This window comes from Podarcis raffonei, chromosome 6 (assembly GCF_027172205.1).
Source record: "Podarcis raffonei isolate rPodRaf1 chromosome 6, rPodRaf1.pri, whole genome shotgun sequence".
Classification (NCBI taxonomy): domain Eukaryota; kingdom Metazoa; phylum Chordata; class Lepidosauria; order Squamata; family Lacertidae; genus Podarcis; species Podarcis raffonei.
The window spans coordinates 23,298,591-23,321,065 of NC_070607.1; the positions used below are offsets into that span (position 1 = coordinate 23,298,591).

General features: G+C 43.8%; 1 protein-coding gene across 3 annotated transcripts in view; it reads right to left on the reverse strand.

Annotated features, from left to right (window-relative positions):
* Positions 1–6,167: 6,167 nt before the first annotated feature.
* Positions 6,168–22,475, reverse strand: part of LOC128415426 (glyoxal reductase-like) — a 75,590-nt gene continuing 59,282 nt past the window's right edge. For 2 of the 3 annotated variants that reach the window (XM_053391606.1, XM_053391608.1), the window contains exon 7: positions 6,168–6,452. In XM_053391606.1, coding sequence (XP_053247581.1) covers positions 6,351–6,452 — 102 coding nt within the window. In that variant the 3' untranslated portion in view covers positions 6,168–6,350. Of the gene's footprint in view, positions 6,453–18,935; positions 19,055–22,475 lie in introns of all 3 variants that reach the window. The other variant, XM_053391607.1, reaches the window with a different exon arrangement.

Here is a 22,475-nt window from a genome sequence, read left to right on the forward strand (position 1 = left end):
ACTCCTTCTCACTTCTGGCAGAACTAAATTCCTCCTTCCCTGCTTAGTCTTTGGCTTGATCCAGCATCTCCAGGAAGTTCTTTAGGAAGGTGACGCAGCCTGTCGTTTCTGACTCTGCTTTGATCTTGGCGATGATCTCAGAAATTTCAAGGCATCTCCCACTTCCTTCAAATTCTTCTCCCTCATCATCTGGACAGTCTTCTTAGATCACTTCCCAACAACCTGGTTACGTCTTGATCTGTTTTATGGGAGGTCGGCTGCACCGAGCAAATTTTGTCCCAAACACTCTGGTGCCTTTTCCTCTTGCTTATCGCAAAAAAGCCCCCAAAATATTTGAAAAGCAAGTTTGTTGGGCAAGAGCTCCATAATAACTTTAATTGCACAATCTGTCTTTGCCAGTATGCGATTGAATCCCATCCAAAAATAGCAGCGGTCTGGACAGGCCCTTAATAGCCTTCCTTTTTGTGCAAGGTCTTGTGAAGAATAGATTCTCAAATTCTGTGGAAGTGCAAGTTGAGCTGTCTTCAGGGCAACTCTTCAGCTGATGGAACCACTAATAAGGAGAGCAGAGGTGGATTGAAAAGTTGGCACAACCACATCCAGCAAAAGGAAAGGGTATGATGTGCTTGTTCATGCATGCATTTGTCACTCAATGATGGCACACGTGAAGCAACTCCACTGAAAAGTATTGTTCTTTAGGTACCATTGGTGACTGGGAAGTTCTGAATGTGGCATTGGAGCTAGGACTGGTCAAAGTCATCAATCATGTCTTGATAGGTAAAGACTGCCATTTTATCACACATGCTTTAATATATCTTCTCTCTTTTCCTCCGGAAAAACAATCTCTCAAAGGACCTGTTGATGACATTTTACCATTGTACTGTCGAGAGTGTATTAACTTATGGTCTGTGTGTGTGGTTTGGGAGCTGCACGGTTAGGGAAAAAACAATGCTGTCCAGGGTTGTAAAGACTGTGGAGAGAATAACTGGGTGCACTCTTCCCACCTTGAATCAAATCTACGCTTCCAGGTGCCATAAGAAAGCTGCAAGGATAGTGCGCACCCCGAAATGATCTCTTTCAGCTTCTGCCTTCTGGAAGAAAGTACAGGGTTATAAAGACTAGGACTAGCCACCTGAGAAACAATTTCTATCCAAATGTGATTTTGGTTTTAAACGCAGTGTAAGGAGTCTCTATGGGAGTATATTGTATTTAATTATGGGATATCAGAGTTTTTAGGGGGCTAACCAGGTTGGGATAGCAGGGATAGCAGGCTTGTTGGTTTCTGAATGTCTTATGTATATTTTTTTCAATTTCGTTGTTCTGTATGGGACAATGACAAAAAAGATTATCGTATCGTGGTTTTTTTAATTTAAAAAATCCTCTTTACCATTCAGCACAATGATCAATGAGATATTCCACTCTTCTTCGTGGGCTGATCAAAAGGCTAGCTGCAAATACTTGGGTGGTGTCTCCCCAGGAACCCCATCAGTGGAAGCACTCCTCTCCACCCCCCATAGAGCCCCCAAATTGGCTCGAAGGGACCCCAGAACAGCAGGCAAGGGGAGGAGCAGGAGGGTCATCCCATCTGGCAATGCTCAGATTAAATGTTTATAGTGCTGTGGCCCTGAATACCACCTTCTGCATCTATCCTGCTTAATGTACACACCACACGTGAATCGGACCTTTAAAACCTAATGGGATGGTTATAAAGTACGTCTTTCAAAATCCCTGTTGAAAGCAATGGGGGAATGGTGCTTAACTATTCTTCCTGCTCGGCTCCTGTTTGCTTTGGCTAGCTCTCTCCTACATCGAACAAGGCCCCTTAAATGTGTGCACATCAAATTGGATGCTCCCCCTCCTAGCCATTCTGAACAGAGCATAGGTGCAAAGCTGCTATATACACATATATCAATGTGGAGTAACAGCCGTTCACCTGAACCCCTGTTACTACAAATCAGAATTGTCCTTACTCCGCCTACGAGTTTGCATAAAGAGTGAAAATATCAGGCGTAGGAGTGGCAAAAAAGTATTCTGATTTATCATCTCGATTTGCCAGACGAGGTGGTTAACAGGGAGGTAACAGGAAACGACTCTGTACTGTCTTTGGCAAGCTCTTCTTAAGGGGGTGTGATAAAGCCAGGGAAATTTCTTGCAAACTTGCAGACACAAATGAGGAGGATCAGGTCTTCTATCAGCAATTGCCCAGTAGGGAGCAACTCCCCTTTGGGATGTATACACCTGAACCTAAAAGTCAAATGCCCTTCCTTTTTCTGGCACCCTGCCCCACCAGCTTAGGGGGATACTGATTCACTGCTAGTGACTGTACTGGGATCTGCATCTTATTCTGGGCCAGCCCAGTTAAAGAAAAGAAAGAAGGAAAGTCAAGATGAAGCACGACTTTTCTACTCCTGGCCTCGCCTGTTATTCTCATGATCACTGATCCTAGCTGATGCATAGTGGGACTGCTTCTCTAACTATCTCTCTGCAACCCAAGCGATGGATTTGTGCACAGAATGGCATCAAAAGTTTATTTCCTCTTGTCTAAAACATCTGCACACCACCTCCCACTTCATTTTGTAACAAAGTGTAAATATTTCCTCTTTCATTCTTGCATTGCTTGTTGTTTGTGCCACTCCGATATGGTCCCATATCTGAAACCATTAAGCAGCCTGATGTAATTTCCCCTTGTCTCTGATAACTGTTGAAGATCTATAAAATTATATTGGCATTTTGTGTAAAGGAGTATATGATAAAGTGCACAAGATATAGGAGAAATAGGCCTTTATCAATTTGGGGTGGATTTCTGGGGGTGTTCTTCAATATGATGTTGGAGAACTTATAAACCTGCAATCAATATATTACTCCATTTATTTTGAACAAAGGAAACAATAATTATAATCTCTGTTACTGGAAATGTAATTGGAAGGGAGGTTTGATTTCATTAGGCATGTATTGGGAAATTTTTTATGTCACATGTTATACCATTTTTAATATATGTTGTAAGCCGCCCAGAGTGGCTGGGGAAACCCAGCCAGATGGACGGGGTATAAATAATAAAACTACAGTGGAACCTTGGTTTTCTAACGTCTCCGTTGACGAACATTTCGGAACCCAAACACCGTAAACCTGGAAGTAAATACATCCGTTTTCGAACACGCCTCGGAAGTCGAACTTCTGAGGCAGCTTCCGTTTTGAGTTTTCCTATTGTATTGAGGCTTCCGTATTGAGTTTTCAGTTTATGGACATTTCGGAACTCGGACGGTCCCCCAGAACAGATTACATTTGAAAACCAAGGTTCCACTGTATTATTACCCAGAAGACGGTTTCAGAATAAGCCACTATTGAGGTCTGCTCCTGAGTTGGAGGAGGGCAATGGGTCAAGATTTGCCTGTGCCATACCAACCCAGAGCAGATTCAACAGGTGGGGTGTGTGGGAGAGACTCCCAAAGGAAGTTCTTGATTGATACCTTTGATCAATGACTGACCAATAATCACTATGAGTAATTATTGAAGAAACATCTGTTGCGCCTCCATCAGCTAACAAGCTTGAGGACTTCAGGCCTGGGGACGTGCTCCTCATCAGTCTCAAGGGCTTTGACAATCACTGGAATGTGTCCTGGAACTGTGATAACACCTCTCGGAGGACAGAGAGGTGTGCATGTGTGAATGCGTGTTTAGAAACCTCTAGTTTTTGTTGTGTAGTCCAGTTTGTACAGTACAATTTGCCTCTGGCCTCACCCACCGATTCCAAGAACTATGTGGCCCTTCGGAGGCTAGCCATGGGGGAATGTAACCTTTGGGCTGAAGAAGCTTCTCTGCCGCTGGTTTCTAAGACCCGAGAAAGGAAACATTCCAGCTTGGCTTGGCGTAAATGGTGAATATGATCCATAACCACAGGATACTAATAATCACACGGGGGGAAATTCCTGTCCTGTTAAATGGAGCTCTATCCTGGGCATTTTTCTCGGCAGTTACAAATTATCAGGGAGCAGAACAGAACGCCTCACTTGTGCACTTACTTGCGTGTGTGTTTTGCAAACCATCCGTTTCAATTGCCGCACGCCTGTTTCTGAATGACTCAGATAAAACTGCTCTGTCACTTCCATCACCCGTGGAACCCTAACACGTTCATGTTTTGAGTTGATAGACGTCGGACATAACAAGAGAACCGTTAAATTGCAACTGTCAGAGAGAAAGCATGGAGAATCACGTAAGGAAACCCCTTTGCAAACGGCCTCACGGCTACAGCCTGGACATATTTTGCTAATTTATCGAGACAACTGAAAGGAAGTGAGCTAACGGAGGCTGAAAACAAACAATATGTTCCTTTCTTTGTGAAACTTGTTCTTATGTATCCTACTCGGAGGGATTTGGTATGTCAGAGTAACATTACACAATCGAAGGGATGGAGTGACTCAGAATGTGTGGTAATGGGATATAAAGGTTTCATTTTTAGATAATGTCAGGATTGGAAGCCTTCTGACGCCATGGCAGAAAAGGCATCGCTTCTTGTGAACAAAGGCAAACAAAACAGCACACGATAGTCCTGCAGGAGTAATTGGATGAAAAATGGGCACAACCCTGTACACATCTACTCAGAAGCAAGCCCCGGAGAGTTTAATGGGGCATATTTCCATGTGTGTATAAGATTTTTTCACTGCTGTTCACATGAACAGCTCCTTAAATATAACCACATTTGAAATTCTGCCTTAACATACTTAACTTCTGCATTCTGAAGCAGGGGCGGAGGAAGGGGGGTGGGAAGGTCCATCCCAGGTATCATCACTGAGGGGAGTGACATTCAGCGTGCCCCCTGCCCGCAACTCCCAAGCCTTCCCCAAGCCGCTGGGGCAAGGGGCAGAGCTGTGCTGCCTTGCCGGCGGCCTTTCCCCCTTCCCCATTTGTTTTGAACTCTCAGGGGAGGCTTGGGAGTCATGGGTAGGCAGCGCACCCGCTCTCGGGCTGCTTCCCGGGGGGGCGCCCCCGAGCTGTCAAAAGGAAGAGGGAAGGGAGGAAGGCTGCTGGCAAAGCTTTGCAGCTTCCTCCTCCCTACCCAGGAAGCAGCCCGCTATGGGTGGCTCGCTCCACCCCCTATGGCCGGCTCGCCCCTTGGGACGCTCACCGTGGTGTCCCCCTGGGACCCTCGCCATGGGCGGCACTCCCTGGGACACTCACCCCGCCCGCCCCGGGTCACTCGCCCTGCCCCCGGGTGCACAGCTTGTGCGCCACTCCGGGGGCCGAAGCAGCTAGCTCCATCTCTGTTCTGAAGAACCGGAGGATGGGTTAATATTTAAAGAGCTTAGGTCCATCACCAGTCAACCATAGAGAGCATGACTGCACTACAGGAAGCAGAACCAAGCAGAACCTCTAGTTCCTAGGATGTCCTCAGAAAACGTGACTTCAGTGAACGTTATTCACTTGGGAGGAAAGGACAACAGGGTAAGATACCTCTGTTCAAACCATAATAGAAAAGTAACAAGTTAAGACATGTACAAGGTCGGCAGTTCGAATCCCCGCGACGGGGTGAGTTCCCATTGCTCGGTCCCAGCTCCTGCCAACCTAGCAGTTCGAAAGCACGTCAAAATGCAAGTAGATAAATAGGTACCGCTCCGGCAGGAAGGTAAACGGCGTTTCCGTGCGCTGCTCTGGTTCGCCAGAAGAGGCTTAGTCATGCTGGCCACATGACCCGGAAGCTGTACGCCAGCTCCCTCGGCCAATAAAGCGAGATGAGTGCCGCAACCCCAGAGTCGGTCATGACTGGACCTAATGGTCAGGGGTCCCTTTACCTTTTAAGATATGTACTCTTCCAGTAATCCCACCCCCACCCCTTTGGGAACCACTGGTCTATAGCCACTGCAGGTAGAGGCTTATCTATGCTGCCTCCTTGTCTGCACCTTAACTAAGTGAAGGATCTGTTGCTTACAAGAGGTTTGAATTAAAAGAGCTTTCATGAAGCAAGGACTACTACTTGTTTAAAGATCTTTATTGCCAGTAAAACGAGACTGTGATGATCTAATAGGAGCATCTGGTTCTAAACTGATTTAGTGGCTTTCATGCAAAACTGTATGTGGGCATTTCATTAAATTAACCAGATCAGCTCATTTCCACTAGCATCCAATGTCAAATCCTGTTTGCCTCGCACATGGCAAGAATCACAAGGCTGTTGCTGTCTTCTATAATATCATTTTATTTCGATTTAGTTGGGATGAAGAATGACTCATGATTTCCCGAAAGGTATTTTAATGAGGTAGGAAGATGGGAATATTGGGCTGTCTAAAATAAATTTATAGCAAGAAGGATCTGTGTAGTTCTGATATCTTCATGGTTTGAGCCATTGCAATGTTTTAGGATTATCCTTTCCATAATGGGTAGGTAAGGTGAATCAGTTTTCTGTCAATATTCATGGAGTTTAAAAATTCCATATCTTCTTTTTGCAGACTAAAGTCAAAGACCTGAAAAGAAGAAGATGTCAAATGTTAGCCTGTAAAGTTATAATACTCTTGGTATACTGCTAATGCAACCATAGGAAACTCAACCTTAGTCCTGGTTTTGGTTTCCCTGCAAATGGCCCAGTCCTCAAACACTCTGTACTTCAATTGGGAGAATGCTGCACTCACAGAGCTCAGGGAATGCTGGATTTCGGCATCACTTGGGAAGACAGGCAAACTAATGCCAGTGTAGTGGAAGAAGAAAAGATCACCGGTGATTCTTCAACATCAACTTCGTTGGACTGGTCATGTTGTTCGGATGCCTAATTATCGTTTTCCAAAGCAACTACTCTATTCCCAACTTAAGAATGGAAAGCGTAATGCTGGTGGTCAACAAAAGATGTTTATAGACTCTCTCAAGGCAAATCTAAAAAAATGTAGTATAAACACTGGCAACTGGGAAACACTGGCCTGCAAGTGCTCCAACTGGAGAACAGCCTTTACCAAAGGTGTCATGGGCTTTGAAAACACTTGAACTCAGGACGAAAGGGAGAAACATGGTAAGAGGAAGGCACGCTTGGCAAACCCTCACCGTGATCAACTCCTGTTCGGAAACCTACTGTATGTCCCCATTGTGTAAGGACATGTGGATCCACAATTGGCCTCTACAGTCACTTATGGACTCTCTGTTAAGGCCGTATTCATGGAAGACAATCTTACTTGGCTACGAGTGATCGCCAAAGAAGAAGAAAAAAAGAAGTCCTGTTTTATACAATCTACTGCTACTTAGGCTAACAGGATCTGCATAGTTTCAAAAACCAGCAAAACAAATCTGACCAAGAGAGAAAAAAGTTGGCTGGAATAACTGTATGGAAATGACATGGGATTAGCAAAACACTTCTCAAATCACTTCCAAGTCACTTAAAAACAATAGTCTGCATCCAGCTTTTTTGTAGTAACCTTGAATGCCTATAGGCCAAATGACCCAACATACATAGATAGATAGATGATAGATAGATAGATAGATAGATAGATAGATAGATAGATAGATACATACATACATACATACATACTACTAACTTTAAAAGTCCATTTCATTTTAGCATAGGCACTGTCAGAGCTTAATCATGTTTCAGATTTCAAAGGTCATTATTTGGAAACGAATTTGAAACCATTCTCAATTCCCCCCCTTTTTTTTTTACTTACACCAGCACAAGTTGATGCTTTCCTTTTGCAAAGGAATACTGTCAGGTGGAGTTATTACCTTCTTTAAACCCAACAGATGCACAGGGAGGGATGTAACCGTGCTCCTAAGGTGCCTGGGTGAATTCATAAGTGTTCTCTAACACTTATGCCTCTTCAAAAGTCTCATTATGCTTTCATTCACTGGGAGTGAGAACCTGAGGAATTCTCTCTCCAGAAGCAGGAACAATGCAGTATGTGTCGACCTCAGACCGATCAGTGCACAAACTGTTCCCTTAAGTTTGCATCACAGTCAACACTGGACACTGCAGAAGAGCTAAGTTTTTTCTTACAGAACTTCTTAAGCATATGCAATTCCACCCAAATAGCTGACTACAACTCAATTCACATGTTAGCAGTTTTTGGCAGCACCCACACCCCCAATGCTAACATAGTAGCTGGTGCCAGAGGAATATGCTTAGATAGCAATACAAATATCAATCCTTAGAAAGAAGGATTCAGGCATGCATGGATGAAATTTGTCTCCAGTTGGATAGAAGTGGTCACTGATCCAAAGGATGGAAATTTTATTATTATTCTGACCCCCTCCTTTGGCAATCCTCACAGAACTCTAGCCCAGTGGTTGCCATTAATCTGATTTGAACTGATTTTAGAATGAAATGATTTTAGAATGTTGTATCATTTTACTGTTGTTAGCTGCTCTGAACCCGGCTTCGGCTGGGGAGGGCGGGATATAAATAAATTATTATTATTATTTTTATTTTTATTCACAAACAAAATCATAGAATTTTGTTTGACCCACAAGGGTCATCAAGTCCAACCCGCTGCAAATATTCAGATGAATCAACTGAAAAATAACCTGAATAAGCTAAGAAACTATTGACTCTGCAAAGCAACATCTGGGAAATAGTAAAAGAAAAATCCCGAAGAGCTGCTCCATCATGGGAAAAGGATGCACGGCAGAAGCAGATAAAATGATCCTTCAGCTGTAGAATGAAAATAGGGGCGAAGATTATAGTAGAATTCCCTCAACTTAGAATTGCATTATTGTCCAAACGTGAGCTTCTTTGATATCTCCCAAGCCCTTTGTGACTGAGCGGCCTTTTTGATCATAGAATCAACGTGCCCTACCTCAAGAGAAACAGAACACACAGCATCTTGTGATTTATATTATATAACTTACCACAGAAGTGGATGAAATTTGCAGGTACATTAGCTTCTCCAGAGTAGATAAAGCCTGTTAAACTACAAATAGCTCCAAAGGCCTTTCTGCTGGAAACCTTTAAGGTTTTATTTTTTATTAAAGAAACATCTTAAAACTTTATTTTGGGGTAGAACTGGATGAAATTTGTAGACAAGATCACCCTTTTAAGGTATGAATCCTGTAAAATCTCAGGAGGATAGCTGCAGTAGTTTTCCTGCAAGGGCAGCCGTTACAGGTTTGGGGTAGGTAAAATAGAAATCACTTAATCTCCCAATGTGTTTTGTGGGCAATTGGTCTGAAAATTGCAGCCGTGAGAGAAACCTGCCAAACTGCAGACAAGCAGGTCTGCGAGCTTTCGTGATAGGCACCTTTAAAGATGCCTGTGCTTTTCTTTTGTCTGGAGCAGGGGGAGGAGAACTAAAACGGATTAGTTTTCTGGGTGAAATCAGAAGTGCTTGTGCTGACAGAACAAATGCCATGAATACCATCCTTTATATATTTCCCACTGAGAGGTTACTGGAACTTTGGGAAGTAGGAAACAGATTGAGAACAATGGGAGTGGTATGTAGTATACTTTGATGTACGCTGAATGGCAACTTTGGGTATTATGTGGTGAAGAAAGCAGAGAAACTGCAGTCATATAGAGATGGCTAAAGCAAGCTTTCAAGGGAAATTTAACAGGATCTCATGGCAAAGTTATGCCAGCAAATTCATTCTCTCACACAGGTGCAGGATTTCATAGAAGCCTGAGAAGTGTGCTCAGTAATCAGACATTGGCTTCCCAAATTGGAAGTCTTTGTTGGAGTCATAAAGAGTAAACTGTTTAACTCCCGCAGGGCATTTAAAAGAAGCATCTTTTACTCCACCAATATCAAACATACAGAAGAGATCTGACAACTCGCAGGCCTTGTTTACTTCGGCAAGGGAACTTTCATCCAAGAGCAGAGCTTTGAAAAGGCAGAGCTCACGTCACCCGGTTGTACCACTTTAAAGGGAAACAGGCTGGTGTTTACTACAGTATATCAGGCCCATACTGCATATATTTTGACTCTGAGGCTTCTGAACTTATAATTTCTGCAGCCTGCTTACTGCCTATAGAGCGGTGACATAATTATCTTCTAGCTTAAGTTGTGGGCAAGGAAAGGAGCCGTAGCAGCTTCAGTTCTCTGCAATCAAATGTACAGCTTGGTCAGAAATGCCTTATGTGTGCATTTTACAACCACCATTGGCATTTCTCAACTGGAGGGTCTGAGCTGCTTTTCAGTCATATAATAAGCAAGCTGCAGTGAAGAAGAAAAAAAGACTGAACAAAAAGTGGAGATTAAACAGTCTACCCTCAGAAAAATCAGACAGGAAACTCTGTAGCTGGGCAGCCATCAGCCTCACCCTTCCCTTTTGACTTTTTTCGTTGTTGATCTTTCCTCTTTTCTTTATTATTTCACAGCCATTTCCATTCCCCCACTGATCATCGGAGCGGTCTAGCAAAAGATGCTATGTTGTGGCTTAAAAGTGTTCAGGACTTCTGGCCAGGTGTGAGGACCCAAGCTAAGTGGGATTTCCCCTGAAAGCTGATTTTTGCTTATCTGCAGAAATAACTCTCAATTTCACTCCTGTCCTAAGTAAAAGTTGTGATCGAGTGCAGTGGACTGCCTACAGTTTCCAGATGAGCAAAACCTAAGCTATCTAGAGTGCCAAACTTAGTATCATAAAGTCATGCTAGGCTGGCTCCCAAAAGTAATTTATTTATTCAGGGGGTGCCCCACAATAACTTGCATTCGGTGGGGAAAAATAAATCTGAGCTGAAAGTTCTCATGGGGAAATTTCTGACTTGAACTTGCAATAAGAGTGCATAGCAAAAATGGTCCCCTGAAATCCAGAGTTAGTGGCAGCAACTCTCTCCCACCCTTCCTTCTTTCAAAAAATGTGTCTAATTCTGCCATCACAGACAGTGACAGCCCAGAACCCAACCACATGGTGGGTTGGACTCCAACTCCCATCAGCCCAGCCAGCATAGCAAGTGGTCAGAGAAGATGGGAAGACCAGCCAACTCTGCCTTTAAAATCTGCAGGGGAGGCTCTGCTTGTGATCCTGCCTGAATGGCTAGGGTCTTCTCTGTGGCGGCCCCTCAGTTATGGAAATCCCTCCCCATTGAGCTATGTCTGTCGGCCTCATTGGTTTTCTCCCTCCCTGCCCTCCACCAGTTGAACCACACACTTGACTGTCCAAGCCTGTTTAGAAAAGGGCGATTGGGACTGATGTCTTTATCATTTCTGCTAGCTGAGAGGTTCTGTTGTTTTACTGCAGTTTTTGCAATAGTGTTTGTAGTAGTTTATTCTGTTGTAAAGCTGGATTGTATGCACGCCGCCCTGGTCTCCTTTGGAGGAAGGGCCAGGCAAATATATAACAGGTGCAGAACAGCACCTATATTACACCAAACATCCCCAAATATGTTCTGCCCAGGATGTTTCAGATAAAGAGTGAAAGAAGCATGAGTGATTTGCGTGTTTCTAGATCTTGACTCAAAGGAGCTACAGAAATGCATCCCCTGTGGAAGGATGCACATTGGGATAATGGAAACCTGTGGGGAAATGTACATTTATATCCCCTGGGCAAGACCCAAATGCACAATGAGAAGCCTTCCCATCCCACTGCCTTTTTGGAACATTAAAAGAAGATTTAAAAATACTGTTTAAAGCGCATCACTCTTGAATATTGATCACAGAATAAATAACGACTACAAAAGCCATTTTTAAATTGAAGTGGAAAACTTGCGTTTGTGAAAACAACTTTGGGGTCCCATCCTATGAACTTATGATTCAAATGTCAGCCCCTTTTGTTTTACTGATATTAACATTTCTAGGCTGTGACACTCAAGTTTAGTCCAATGGGACTTGTTTGCAAGTAGGCATGCACAGAATTATAGTATTAATCTGCTTCATGATGAAAATCACCAAACAGTTGACAGATGCATGGGGAAATAACAGAGGAAAGTTACCAAGTGCCCAAAGAAGGAAATTAGGAATGTTGTATTTGTTTTAAATGGGTACGGTGCATTTCTTAATTATCTCTGGCACTGAAGGATACGCTCTTGGGTATTGTATTAAGAGGAAACACGAGGTGGGGCTCCATTTGTGCTTTACATACTCCAAATTGTCTTTCGAAACAATTTCTTTTGGCCGAATGTTTCTGTTTCTAATACAAAAAGGACATGCACGAGTGGTATTGAAATTTGAACAGTGGTACCATCTGACACTCCTAACATAGCTGAGCAGCTCTTTCTTCCTCTTTCTTTTTAAACCACCACTTTCAGGTCACTCGAAACATAGATAAATCAATCAATCAACAGTCAAGCTGCTTCATTGCTGCTGCTATTTATTAGTCTTATTTATGATCATCATTAGGGACGCGGGTGGCGCTGTGGGTTAAACCACAGAGCCTAGGACTTGCCGATCAGAAGGTCGGCAGTTCGAATCCCCGCAACGGGGTGAGCTCCCATTGCTCGGTCCCTGCTCCTGCCAATCTAGCAGTTCAAAAGCATGTCAAAGTGCAAGTAGATAAATAGGTACCGCTCTGGCGGGAAGGTAAACGGCGTTTCCGTGTGCTGCTCTGGTTCGCCAGAAGCGGCTTAGTCATGCTGGCCACATGACCCGGAAGCTGTCTGCGGACAAACGCCGGCTCCCTCGGCCTATAGAGTGAGAGGAGCGCACAACCCCAGAGTCGGTCACGACTGGACCTAATGGTCAGGGGTAGCTTTACCTTTACGATCATCATTTATATAGGCCCAGCTTACAAAGATCCATTAGCCTGGTAGCATGATCAACTATTTGCAGGTAAATCACACAGGGGTCTTCTCTAAGTTGGGAAAGAGCTGGCTATGCCCTCCCACAACAGACCATTGCTAAGCCACAAATGACTAACATAAGTAGGCACATACAATCACGCTCTTGTGAACATTTCGGCGGGCTTAGGAACTTTGGAAAACATCAGGTAGGCTGCAATCGTGCTTTAAGGAATGTGAATCACTTGGAACGTTATATAGTTCTAAGGTTGCCAACTTCTCTTTCCTTTTTCTTTTCTTTCTGCTCCCGTACATTTAACAGCAGAGGTTCAGCAGCTCAAACGTTTCAGTACATTGAGCATACCTGGAAAAGATTTAACCTGATTTGTGAGTGGGCGTCTAGCCCAAGAATGGGTCCAGTGTAGCAGAGTGGGGAAGAGTTGGCAACCTTAGCCAGCACCTACCCTGTGAGGTTGTGTCAATATTAATTTATTTGCCAGGTGGCGAACTGAAATGGAGAAGTTTGCGGGTTGACCTTGCGCCCATCACTGTCTCTCAGTCTAATATGCCAGACAGTGTTGTTTTGAGGATAAAGCAGAAGAGAGGGAGAACCTTGCACACCACCTTTTGCTTGCTGGGAGGGCAGGTGGGGTGAAAATGTCATTTATAAATAATACTATTATAAAAGCCAGGCCTTGAGATATGCTGATAAAAGCGTGTTCTTTCGCCCCAACAAACAATACAAGCAACATGCAGACCAGTATACTAGATAGCACTGTAATTCTTATTGCATAATAGACATGATTTAGTAACAAAAACAAAATGTGTGAACTTGTAAATTCTCTAATATATTTGAAATCAATTGAGCACACCTCTGTCAATCTTTGAAAGTCCGTAGAGGTATAATAAGTCTATGCTGAAACAAAGTAATAGATGCTATCCTGTGGGCTAAGCGGTAAAACTTTTTAGGCGTTCTTTCGCCCCAGCTCTATGAAAACGTGCCGAAACCATCTCCGAAGGCAAAAATTTACTTCTTCTCAAAACTGTTTATCAAGCGATATGAAACTTCACAGGCCAAAGTTATTTCCTGGTCAAAAGAACCGAGAGCAGCTTTTTCCTTGTTTTCTAAATGCAGCAACATGCCAGAAAGCTCGAGAAAAATTCTCTACCAGTTAATGGAAAGCTACAGCAAGCAGAACACAGGAAGACTCCCAGTTTATACGAGAAAATAATATTCCGTTCCTGCGATGATGCGAGGAGGCTTTATTGATAAGTGTAACACATTATGTCTGCAAGGAAGGTGCTGCGAGCCAAGTTGGGATCTGCACCTGTGCTGTGCTTTGCACATTGTGGTATAGCAAGTCTTCAGATCCTCAGGGATCCTCATGGTTTTTGTCCAGCACCCTATTTCTAGGGATCTGCTTAACCTGTGGTGCTAACTTGTACAGCTGCATCATCCTTACTTTTGCTAATGAGCAGTGCCATTTTGCACTAACGTCCCAAGTTTGTGTGCTCTCTCTTTAACCTTTGTGATCCAATAACTGCCATCTGCTGCTTAAGAACTGAGAAGGAAGCGCTTTGCACAGAAGAGAGAAGAAGAGTTTGGATTTGATATACCACTTTATCACCACCCAAAGGAGTCTCAAAGCGGCTAACATTCTCCTTTCCCTTCCTCCCCCACAACAAACACTCTGTGAGGTGAGTGGGGCTGAGAGACTTCAAAGAAGTGTGACTGGCCCAAGGTCACCCAGCAGCTGCATGTGGAGGAGCGGAGACGCGAACCCGGTTCCCCAGATTATGAGACTACCGCTCTTAACCACTACACCACACTGGCTCTCACAGCTAACTTTCCCATATATAAATGCTTAAACCTTCACATTCGATCTTCTGTGGCACATTCTAAATGCAAAAACCAATCAAGCTGTCAGTTGTACTAGAGAAGGCTAGGCCTCATTTTTTCTTGCTTTAGGTGGCTTTACTCAAGACTTGCCCTCCCTCTGCACTATAAGGAAGTCAAACAAATAGTTGTCAGGAGCAGCAATGGTGGTGAAAAGCTTTGGGGTGGGGGAGAAATCACAGAACATAACTGTTACTTTCAGTAACTGTTCTTTGAAAGGAAGTGTGCTTTCACACAATTTCCATGTGCTGGTCGCACCTGCCATTACACCCTCCTCACTGTCAACAAATCAGCTTTTTAAGGTTAGAACACAAGGTCAAATGGTTAGCTGGATCTAATCTCCAGCCAACTCAGGCTTGCCCTGCAAAAATAATAATAATGCAGAAATACTCAGGTGTAGCTTAGAGAAGCTTCCGCACTTTTGCTGTAGCTGCAAAGGTGAATCCTACAGGAAATACAAATGGCCATTTAAGAGGCTTACCCTGGCTTAAGACCCCAATTCTGTGATGGATGTGTGGCCTAAAGCACAAAAATGTAATGTGCATCACACAGTGTGTGTGTGTGTGTGTGTGTGTGTGTGTGTGTGTGAGAGAGAGAGAGAGAGAGAGAGAGAGAGAGAGAGAGGGAGAAAATCAGATGAATCTTCTCCCTTAAGAAAGAGGAGAAGGAGGCGGAGCGCCCAACATTGGGAACTTTCTACCCTTCATGCCGCCATGAACAGGCATCCATGTGGAGCACCTGCAACATGTATTATGCAATAAGGATTTGGGGGAGCACACGGCCATCTTCTCCACCACCACGAGAACAAGATTTTAGGGGCACATAAGCATCTAAGTATTATAAAGGTAAAAGGTCAAGGACCTTTGGACCGTTAAAGGCGACTATGGGGTTGCGGTGCTCATCTGGCTTTCAGGCTGAGGGAGCCGCCCTTTGTCCACAGACAGCTTTCCGGGTCACGTGGCCGGCATGACTAAACCGCATCTGGCGCAACAGTACCTATTTATCTACTTGCACTGGCGTGCTTTCGAACTGCTAGGTTGGCAGAAGCTGGGACAGAGCAACGGGAGCTCACTTCGTTGAGTGGATTCGAACCATCGACCTTCCAATCAGCAAGCCCAAGAGGCTGAGTGGTTTAGATCACAGCACCACCCACATCTAAGTATGAAGGACATGCATATACTCCCTAGTGAATATACTGGGGAGATGTGGTCAGAGTCCCACGGTTCACATCAGCCATTCAGGGATCTGCCCTGCACATTGTGTTTGTTTATTGTAGGAAGCATCAAAGTTGCCATAGAAAACACAACAGCAAAGAATATAAGTAGCTCCTGCTTTCCAAAAAAATAGTAATAATAATAATAAAAAACCTCTTCGCAAATTAAACTTCTTAGGTATACAGCTGAAAATCTGCAATGCATGCATGTTTGCAAGTAATTTTAGCATTTCACTCATCAACTTGATCTGTTCTTAAGTACAGGTAGTGTTGGTCAGCCGTAGTCGAAACAAAATAAAAAAAATCCTTGCAGTAGCACCTTAAAGACGGGACGCGGGTGGCGCTGTGGGTAAAACCTCAGCGCCTAGCACTTGCCGATCGCATGGTCGGCGGTTTGAATCTCCGCGGTGGGGTGCGCTCCCGTCATTTGGTCCCAGCGCCTGCCAACCTAGCAGTTCAAAAGCACCCCCGGGTGCAAGTAGATAAATAGGGACAGCTTACCAGCGGGAAGGTAAACGGCGTTCCGTGTGCTGCGCTGGCTTGCCAGATGCAGCTTGTCACGCTGGCCACGTGACCCGGAAGTGTCTCCAGACAGCGCTGGCTCCCGGCCTATAGAGTGAGATGAGCGCACAACCCTAGAGTCTGTCAAGACTGGCCCGTATGGGCAGGGGTACCTTTACCTTTACCTTTACCTTAAGCTCGTACCAATAACAAACTTAGTTGGTCTCTAAGGTGCTACTGGAAGGAATTTTTTTATTTTGCTCTTAAGTACACACTCCCGAGTCAAACCTTAGTTTGCAGTCACGTAGCATGTGAAAAAGCCCAAACTTTACTGGAAGTGAGAGATGGACCAACGGAACCCGTAGGAAAAGTGTCTCTGAAAAACATGATCAAATGTAATTTAGGGTGTGGGCCTTAAGGCATCCCTTCAAAATGTTTTCAGAATCTCCCTCAGGAGTTGTAATCAAGGGGAGAAACTTTGTCTCCGCTCAAAGTGTTAGCAACAAAACTTCAGGGACAAACAACAATACCAGCTCGCTACAAGCTGGGATGATAAAAAAGCAAGGAACTTTTGTTTTGTGATACGGCTAAAACAGCACAGCAGTGGGAAAACTGCTGCAGGAAGTCCTAAAACAATATAAATCACAGTCAGACTTTCCATACACTTCTAGACACAGGAACTCCGAAAATATCAGACAAGCATGACTGCATACCTAATGCCAGGCTGATAATTCAATGGGCAGAGACTCTGTCTAAAACATACACTACATATACTTTAATGCAAGTTTTAATACTAGGTTCCAATGTCAAGTGTATAACATCATGTTTACCCCGAAATCCAACCTAGATGAAAACTAAATTAACTTGTAGTGAAGCTGCAACAAACCCAATAATCAAAACATCTAAAGGCTTTCCAAATACTGTTGTAAGCAGGAGCAGTGGAAGATTGACGAGTCGCTAAATCAATGGAGTTCACCTTGAGGGGCATTTAATGGCTATCAAGATCTGCCTATCAACCTCCATACAGTCAAGAGGAATAGCTGTGGCTGAGGATGAAGAAAAGAGTCCTGGTGAAGTAGATTTGGCACTATCAGCAGTTAACCCAGTCTCCTAATACTGTAGAACCAATTGATCAGATTTACCATGGACATTGGGGCCATCAGGTAAAGATGATACCCACTTCCTATCCCTTAATCTTTGTTTCTGCATCCCCTGAAGCATGAGCATCACATCCTGAAGACCTTGAGTTGAGGTTGGGGTGCTGAATATTGTTCTCTACCATCTGGAGATGGGCTATCACGGCTACCAGAATCTTCATGAAGACCCTGGAGGAAGAATGGCAGGACCCCGTGGGGATAGTCTTCATTCCCATAGCTGAGCCTCAGGAAGTGATAATGCAGGCAGGCCTCTATCGAAGCTCGAAAATCTCCCCAGATCAGGCTCATCTAGATCTATTACAGATTCTCTATACTGAAGGTATTTTTCTTTAGAACTCGTTCACACCTATTTGCATAAAAATTTGCTCTGGTGTCTCTTGACTTTGGGGGGGAAACAGAGATGACCAAAGAGCAGACACTAGCTCTATGGCACTTATTGCCATAAGATGTTGGATGGCCTTGGCAAAACAGGCACAATTTTCCGGGGTTGCTTGAGTACAGAAGAACCAAGCGAATGAACTAGAGAATTCAAAATAGCAGCTGTCGTTCACATTCTGCAGAATTTATGGATCTGAAGCTGTTTCTCTGCAGATGCTTGCAAATGCTGAAATTTTAGTCCCCACTGGTGTCAAGGATAACTTCCAGTTAGAAGGAATGGGGCGCTTCTTACTGGAGTTCTGGAGAACATCCTGTGCTGGCATGCATGGAAAGGATGAGAGGGATCTAAGGAATGCTTCATGCCTGAGGGCTGTTTCTTAGGAAATAGTGGAGGGGCTTTTTGCGTCAAGCTTTACTTGGAACAGACCCGTTGACGGAAAAGAACATGACTAAATTAGGCCCAAGGGACACGGGTGGCGCTGTGGGTTAAACCACAGAGCCTAGGACTTGCCGATCAGAAGGTCGGTGGTTCAAATCCCCGCGACGGGGTGAGCTCCCGTTGCTCGGTCCCTGCTCCTGCCAACCTAGCAGTTCGAAAGCACGTCAAAGTGCAAGTAGATAAATAGTTACCGCTCTGGTGGGAAGGTAAACGGCGTTTTCGTGTGCTGCTCTGGTTCACCAGAAGCGGCTTAGTCATGCTGGCCACATGACCCGGAAGCTGTACACCGGCTCCCTAGGCCAGTAAAGCGAGATGAGCACCGCAACCCCAGAGTCAGCCACGACTGGACCTAATGGTCAGGGGTCCCTTTACCTTTACCTTTAAATTAGGCCCATGAATGTAAAGTCTATACTCAAACTTAGTTGAATACCACCCATTATTATTACAGTATTTATTTATTTTTTTTAAAATGCTAGATACAAAATGACAGGGCTTTGCTGGAGCAGAAAAAAGAAGTATCAAACTTGTTGGGAAGGCTGAAGAGTGATGATGTCAAACTGTAAGGGCTTGGGGGAGAAAAGTGTAAATTCTACCTTCTCTGTTATTAAGCTACATATTACCACACCAAAATAGGTTGTACAGCTAATTATCAAGGCAAGATTTCATTTCATTTTGCATTATTGCACGAGAATACATTACAAAAGCAGCATTGTCCCTTCAGATACTATGGAACTTACAACAACAATCCAAACCTTGGCATCTAAACAACTGGGGTTGGATCCCAGGAGACATGTCTCCCATCATGCATTCCATTCAGAATTGCAACATCATCTTCTGCTAGGGAAAAGTCAAAGACCTAAGGGGAATGTATATGTGGTTAGTGGAACACATACAAGGCAACAATAAAAACCAACTGCCTGCTTCTTAAAAACACACCGGCATCCTGAATCATAATTTTGGTTCAAGAGTTTGTATCTACAACCAGATAGTTAGAGTGTCATAGCTCTACTTAATTTGGAAAATATTTGACTTCCTCTCTATGATGTGTCTAGGCTCACATATTTGATCTATTTAGACTGTTTTACTAAGCCAGGGATGCCCAAACTTTTTTCAAAGAGGGCCATATTTGATGAAATGAACATGTGTGAGGGCCAACCGAAGTTGTTGAGCTTTTTTAGGATTGAAGTTGTTGAGCTTTTCTTAGAGTTTAGGTTTACCGCGAAGTTGTTGAGCTTTTCTTAGGATTTTACCCCAGGACATATGCCACCAAGGAGGCTGGATTAAATCGATTGGGCCCCTGAAACGGACTTTGGATATGCCTGTACTAAGCCATTTCTCGTCCATCACTGTTTGTTCCCAACTTCCCACACTCTCAGTGCAACATAAACTGAGCATGAACGTAATGTAGGAACTTAAGAAGAGGCTGCAGGACACATTTAGTCCTGCATTCTGCTCTCAAGTGGCCAAACAGATGCCTTTGGAGAAGCCCACAAGCAGGATCTGAGCACAACCAGTGCGCCATCAGAATGAGTAGCCAATGGTAGCCTTATCCGCCATGAATTTATCTAATCCTCTTTTAAGGCCACCCAAGTTAACAGCCATCGCTGACTCTTGTGGGAGACAATTCCACAGAATTCCATAGCTAGCCCTGAAAGCAATGTGGTTGGACCCTGAAGTCTCATCTACAGCTATAATTCCACGATCTGTTCCAAAACCAAGGGATGCCCATAAATACCATCTGTTTCTTTCTCCCCACACCCCTGTAAATCACCATTAACGATTTTGGGAGAAATGTAGGTCAAAACACCAAGTCAAGGAGAACTTGGGAAAGAAAACCACAATGAAATAACAAGTCTTACACTTTCAAGACTATTTAATGAAGCCAGTGTTCATTGGGGGGGAAACACAGTGATGACATAATATACACAGAATGTTGATGAGACTAAGAGCTTCTGGGAGAAAGGGGATTCCCTGGCTGGGAGGTTTTTTTAAAAAATCCCTTCTCCTAGCCAGACAAAGAGCTATGCCTCCTTGTAAATATGCTTTCTGAGAAGCACAGGTTTAGTTCCTGGAACACACCAGTTGGCACGTAGAACTGCTAGAATGGCTCCTGGGGGAGGATAGACACAGGCTGTAAGGAAGGGACTCTTTCCTAGAGTTTACGAAGTTCGATCACAGGCGGCGCATGTCATACGGTGAAAGACCATTTCCTTGCCTTCCTCCCCTTTCCCTCGCTTGGTTCCCTGAACTGGGAATTCCTGTAAGCTGTGTGCATGGATAAAGGCAGAGACGGCAGCATTAGTTGTGCAACTGTTACGCTACGCACCCGGCATATCCTGAACAAGTCCTTCTCTTCCCTTGGCTGTCTCAAAAGCAATAAATCCCTTCTTCCCCAGGACTACCTGAGGTGTGTTTTTTAGCAAAGTTTTTAAAAGGACGGGATTGCAAGCATTTATTTCTTCAAACTGGTAGCTTAGTCAACTAAAGCACTGGTTCGCTGTTTTAACTGGTGAAGACCAATTGGAGTATCTGTGGGACTGTTCATGTTCACTGCTTTCCCATGCTTTCTGTGTTGCCTCCCCACCACCACCTCATTTGTGCTGATTTTCTTTGGCGGGGGGGACACTTAAATAATAATAGTAACAATAACAACAATAATTTTATTATTTGTACCCCGCCCATCTGACTGGGTTGTGCCAGCCACTCTGGGCAGCTTCCAACACATATAAAAACATAATAAAGCATCACACATTAAAAAGCTTCCCTATACAGGTAAACTGTATTACCGACCAAAACCCTTAAAAACAAAACTGCAACACTCGGTTGCCAAGTGTGAACTGACAAGCTAATCAGAACCCTCCTTGCGCCTTCTCCTTCTAATTGCTTCCTGTTCAGTGTAGCATGGCCTTAACAAACCCTAATTTTAGTTGCTTTTATCTGCTGCACTTGCCTTCAGTTTATCTGTTTGTTTCGGCTCATATGCTGATTGTATGATTTTATTGGTTCAGTCACTGTTAGCTGCCCTGTGTGATGCAAAATGCATTGGAAAGGGTGGAATATACATTTTCTAGCATGTAAATCGGGGTTTCCCAAACCTGGATCTTCAGATGTTATTGATCTACAACTCCCACCTTCCCTAGCTAGTGGTCAAGGATGATGGGAACTGTAGTTCAAAACCAGCTGGAGACTCAAGTTTGGGAAACGCTGATGCAAATAAATGTCATGACGTCTCCCTCAGTTGACCCATAACAGCTGGTCTATGAATGCAGAGGTTCCATTTAACTATCAAGGATAATTTTATCTACTTATTTATCTATCTATCCAGCTATTTCCCAGCTTTCACCCTAAGGTTGCGATAAGACTTACATGCATTTGCTAAACCCCTTTTATAGCCATCTAACCTCTTGGCCATCACAGTCTTGCATGAGTGATCCTCTGTCTCACTGTGTACAGTGGAGCTCATTACCAAGTAAGTGTGCAGCAGACTGCAGCCTTAGTTCTTCAAAAACCCTTCCTGAAAAAGGGGTTCAGGAGCAAGTATCTGCCCAACATCTCCCATGCTGAAAACTTATGTTAAATAAGTTTTGTGCTTCCTTGCAACCTTCCTATCCTCTTTTAATAACCCTTTCGAATCTTTGTCATCAAAGAAACCAACCGCCTCTCTCTGGCTGATTTCCTGCTTCTGATATATTTAAAGAAATGTGTTGCTTGTGTCAGTGTTTTTAGCAAGGTGCTCTCCAATTTCCTTATCACCAACTGACATTTGTTTTGCCAGAGTTGGTGCCCCTTTTTATTTTTCTAACTTGGCCAAGACTTCCACTTTTTAAAGGAAGCCTTCTTGCTTTTTATAACCTCCTTGACTTTGCTCACCAATCACACTTGCATTCTCTTGGACTTGTTTGTATCTTTCCAATTTGTGTTCATCATTCTATCTGTACTTCTGGTATTAAATAACCTCCAATTGCCCCATAGACAATTGTCTCTTGAATGTCCCTTTCAGCTTGCTTTCAACTTACCCTCATTTTTGTGTGTATGTGTGCACACTAAGTTCTGTCTTTAGAAATTACATGCAACCGTTTTGCACACCCAAAACAGCTTTCCATTCATTGCACAATTCAACAACACATAGGGACCTTCCAGAGTGCCATATTTTGTGAGTGGGATTAAACTGCATACTGGCAAATTCAGGCTGTGCCATTAAAGTGGGTGCGAAGCTCTTGCACAACAAACCCAATTCCTCTCACTTCAAAAAAATCCAGACTTTTTGCAGTTAGGAA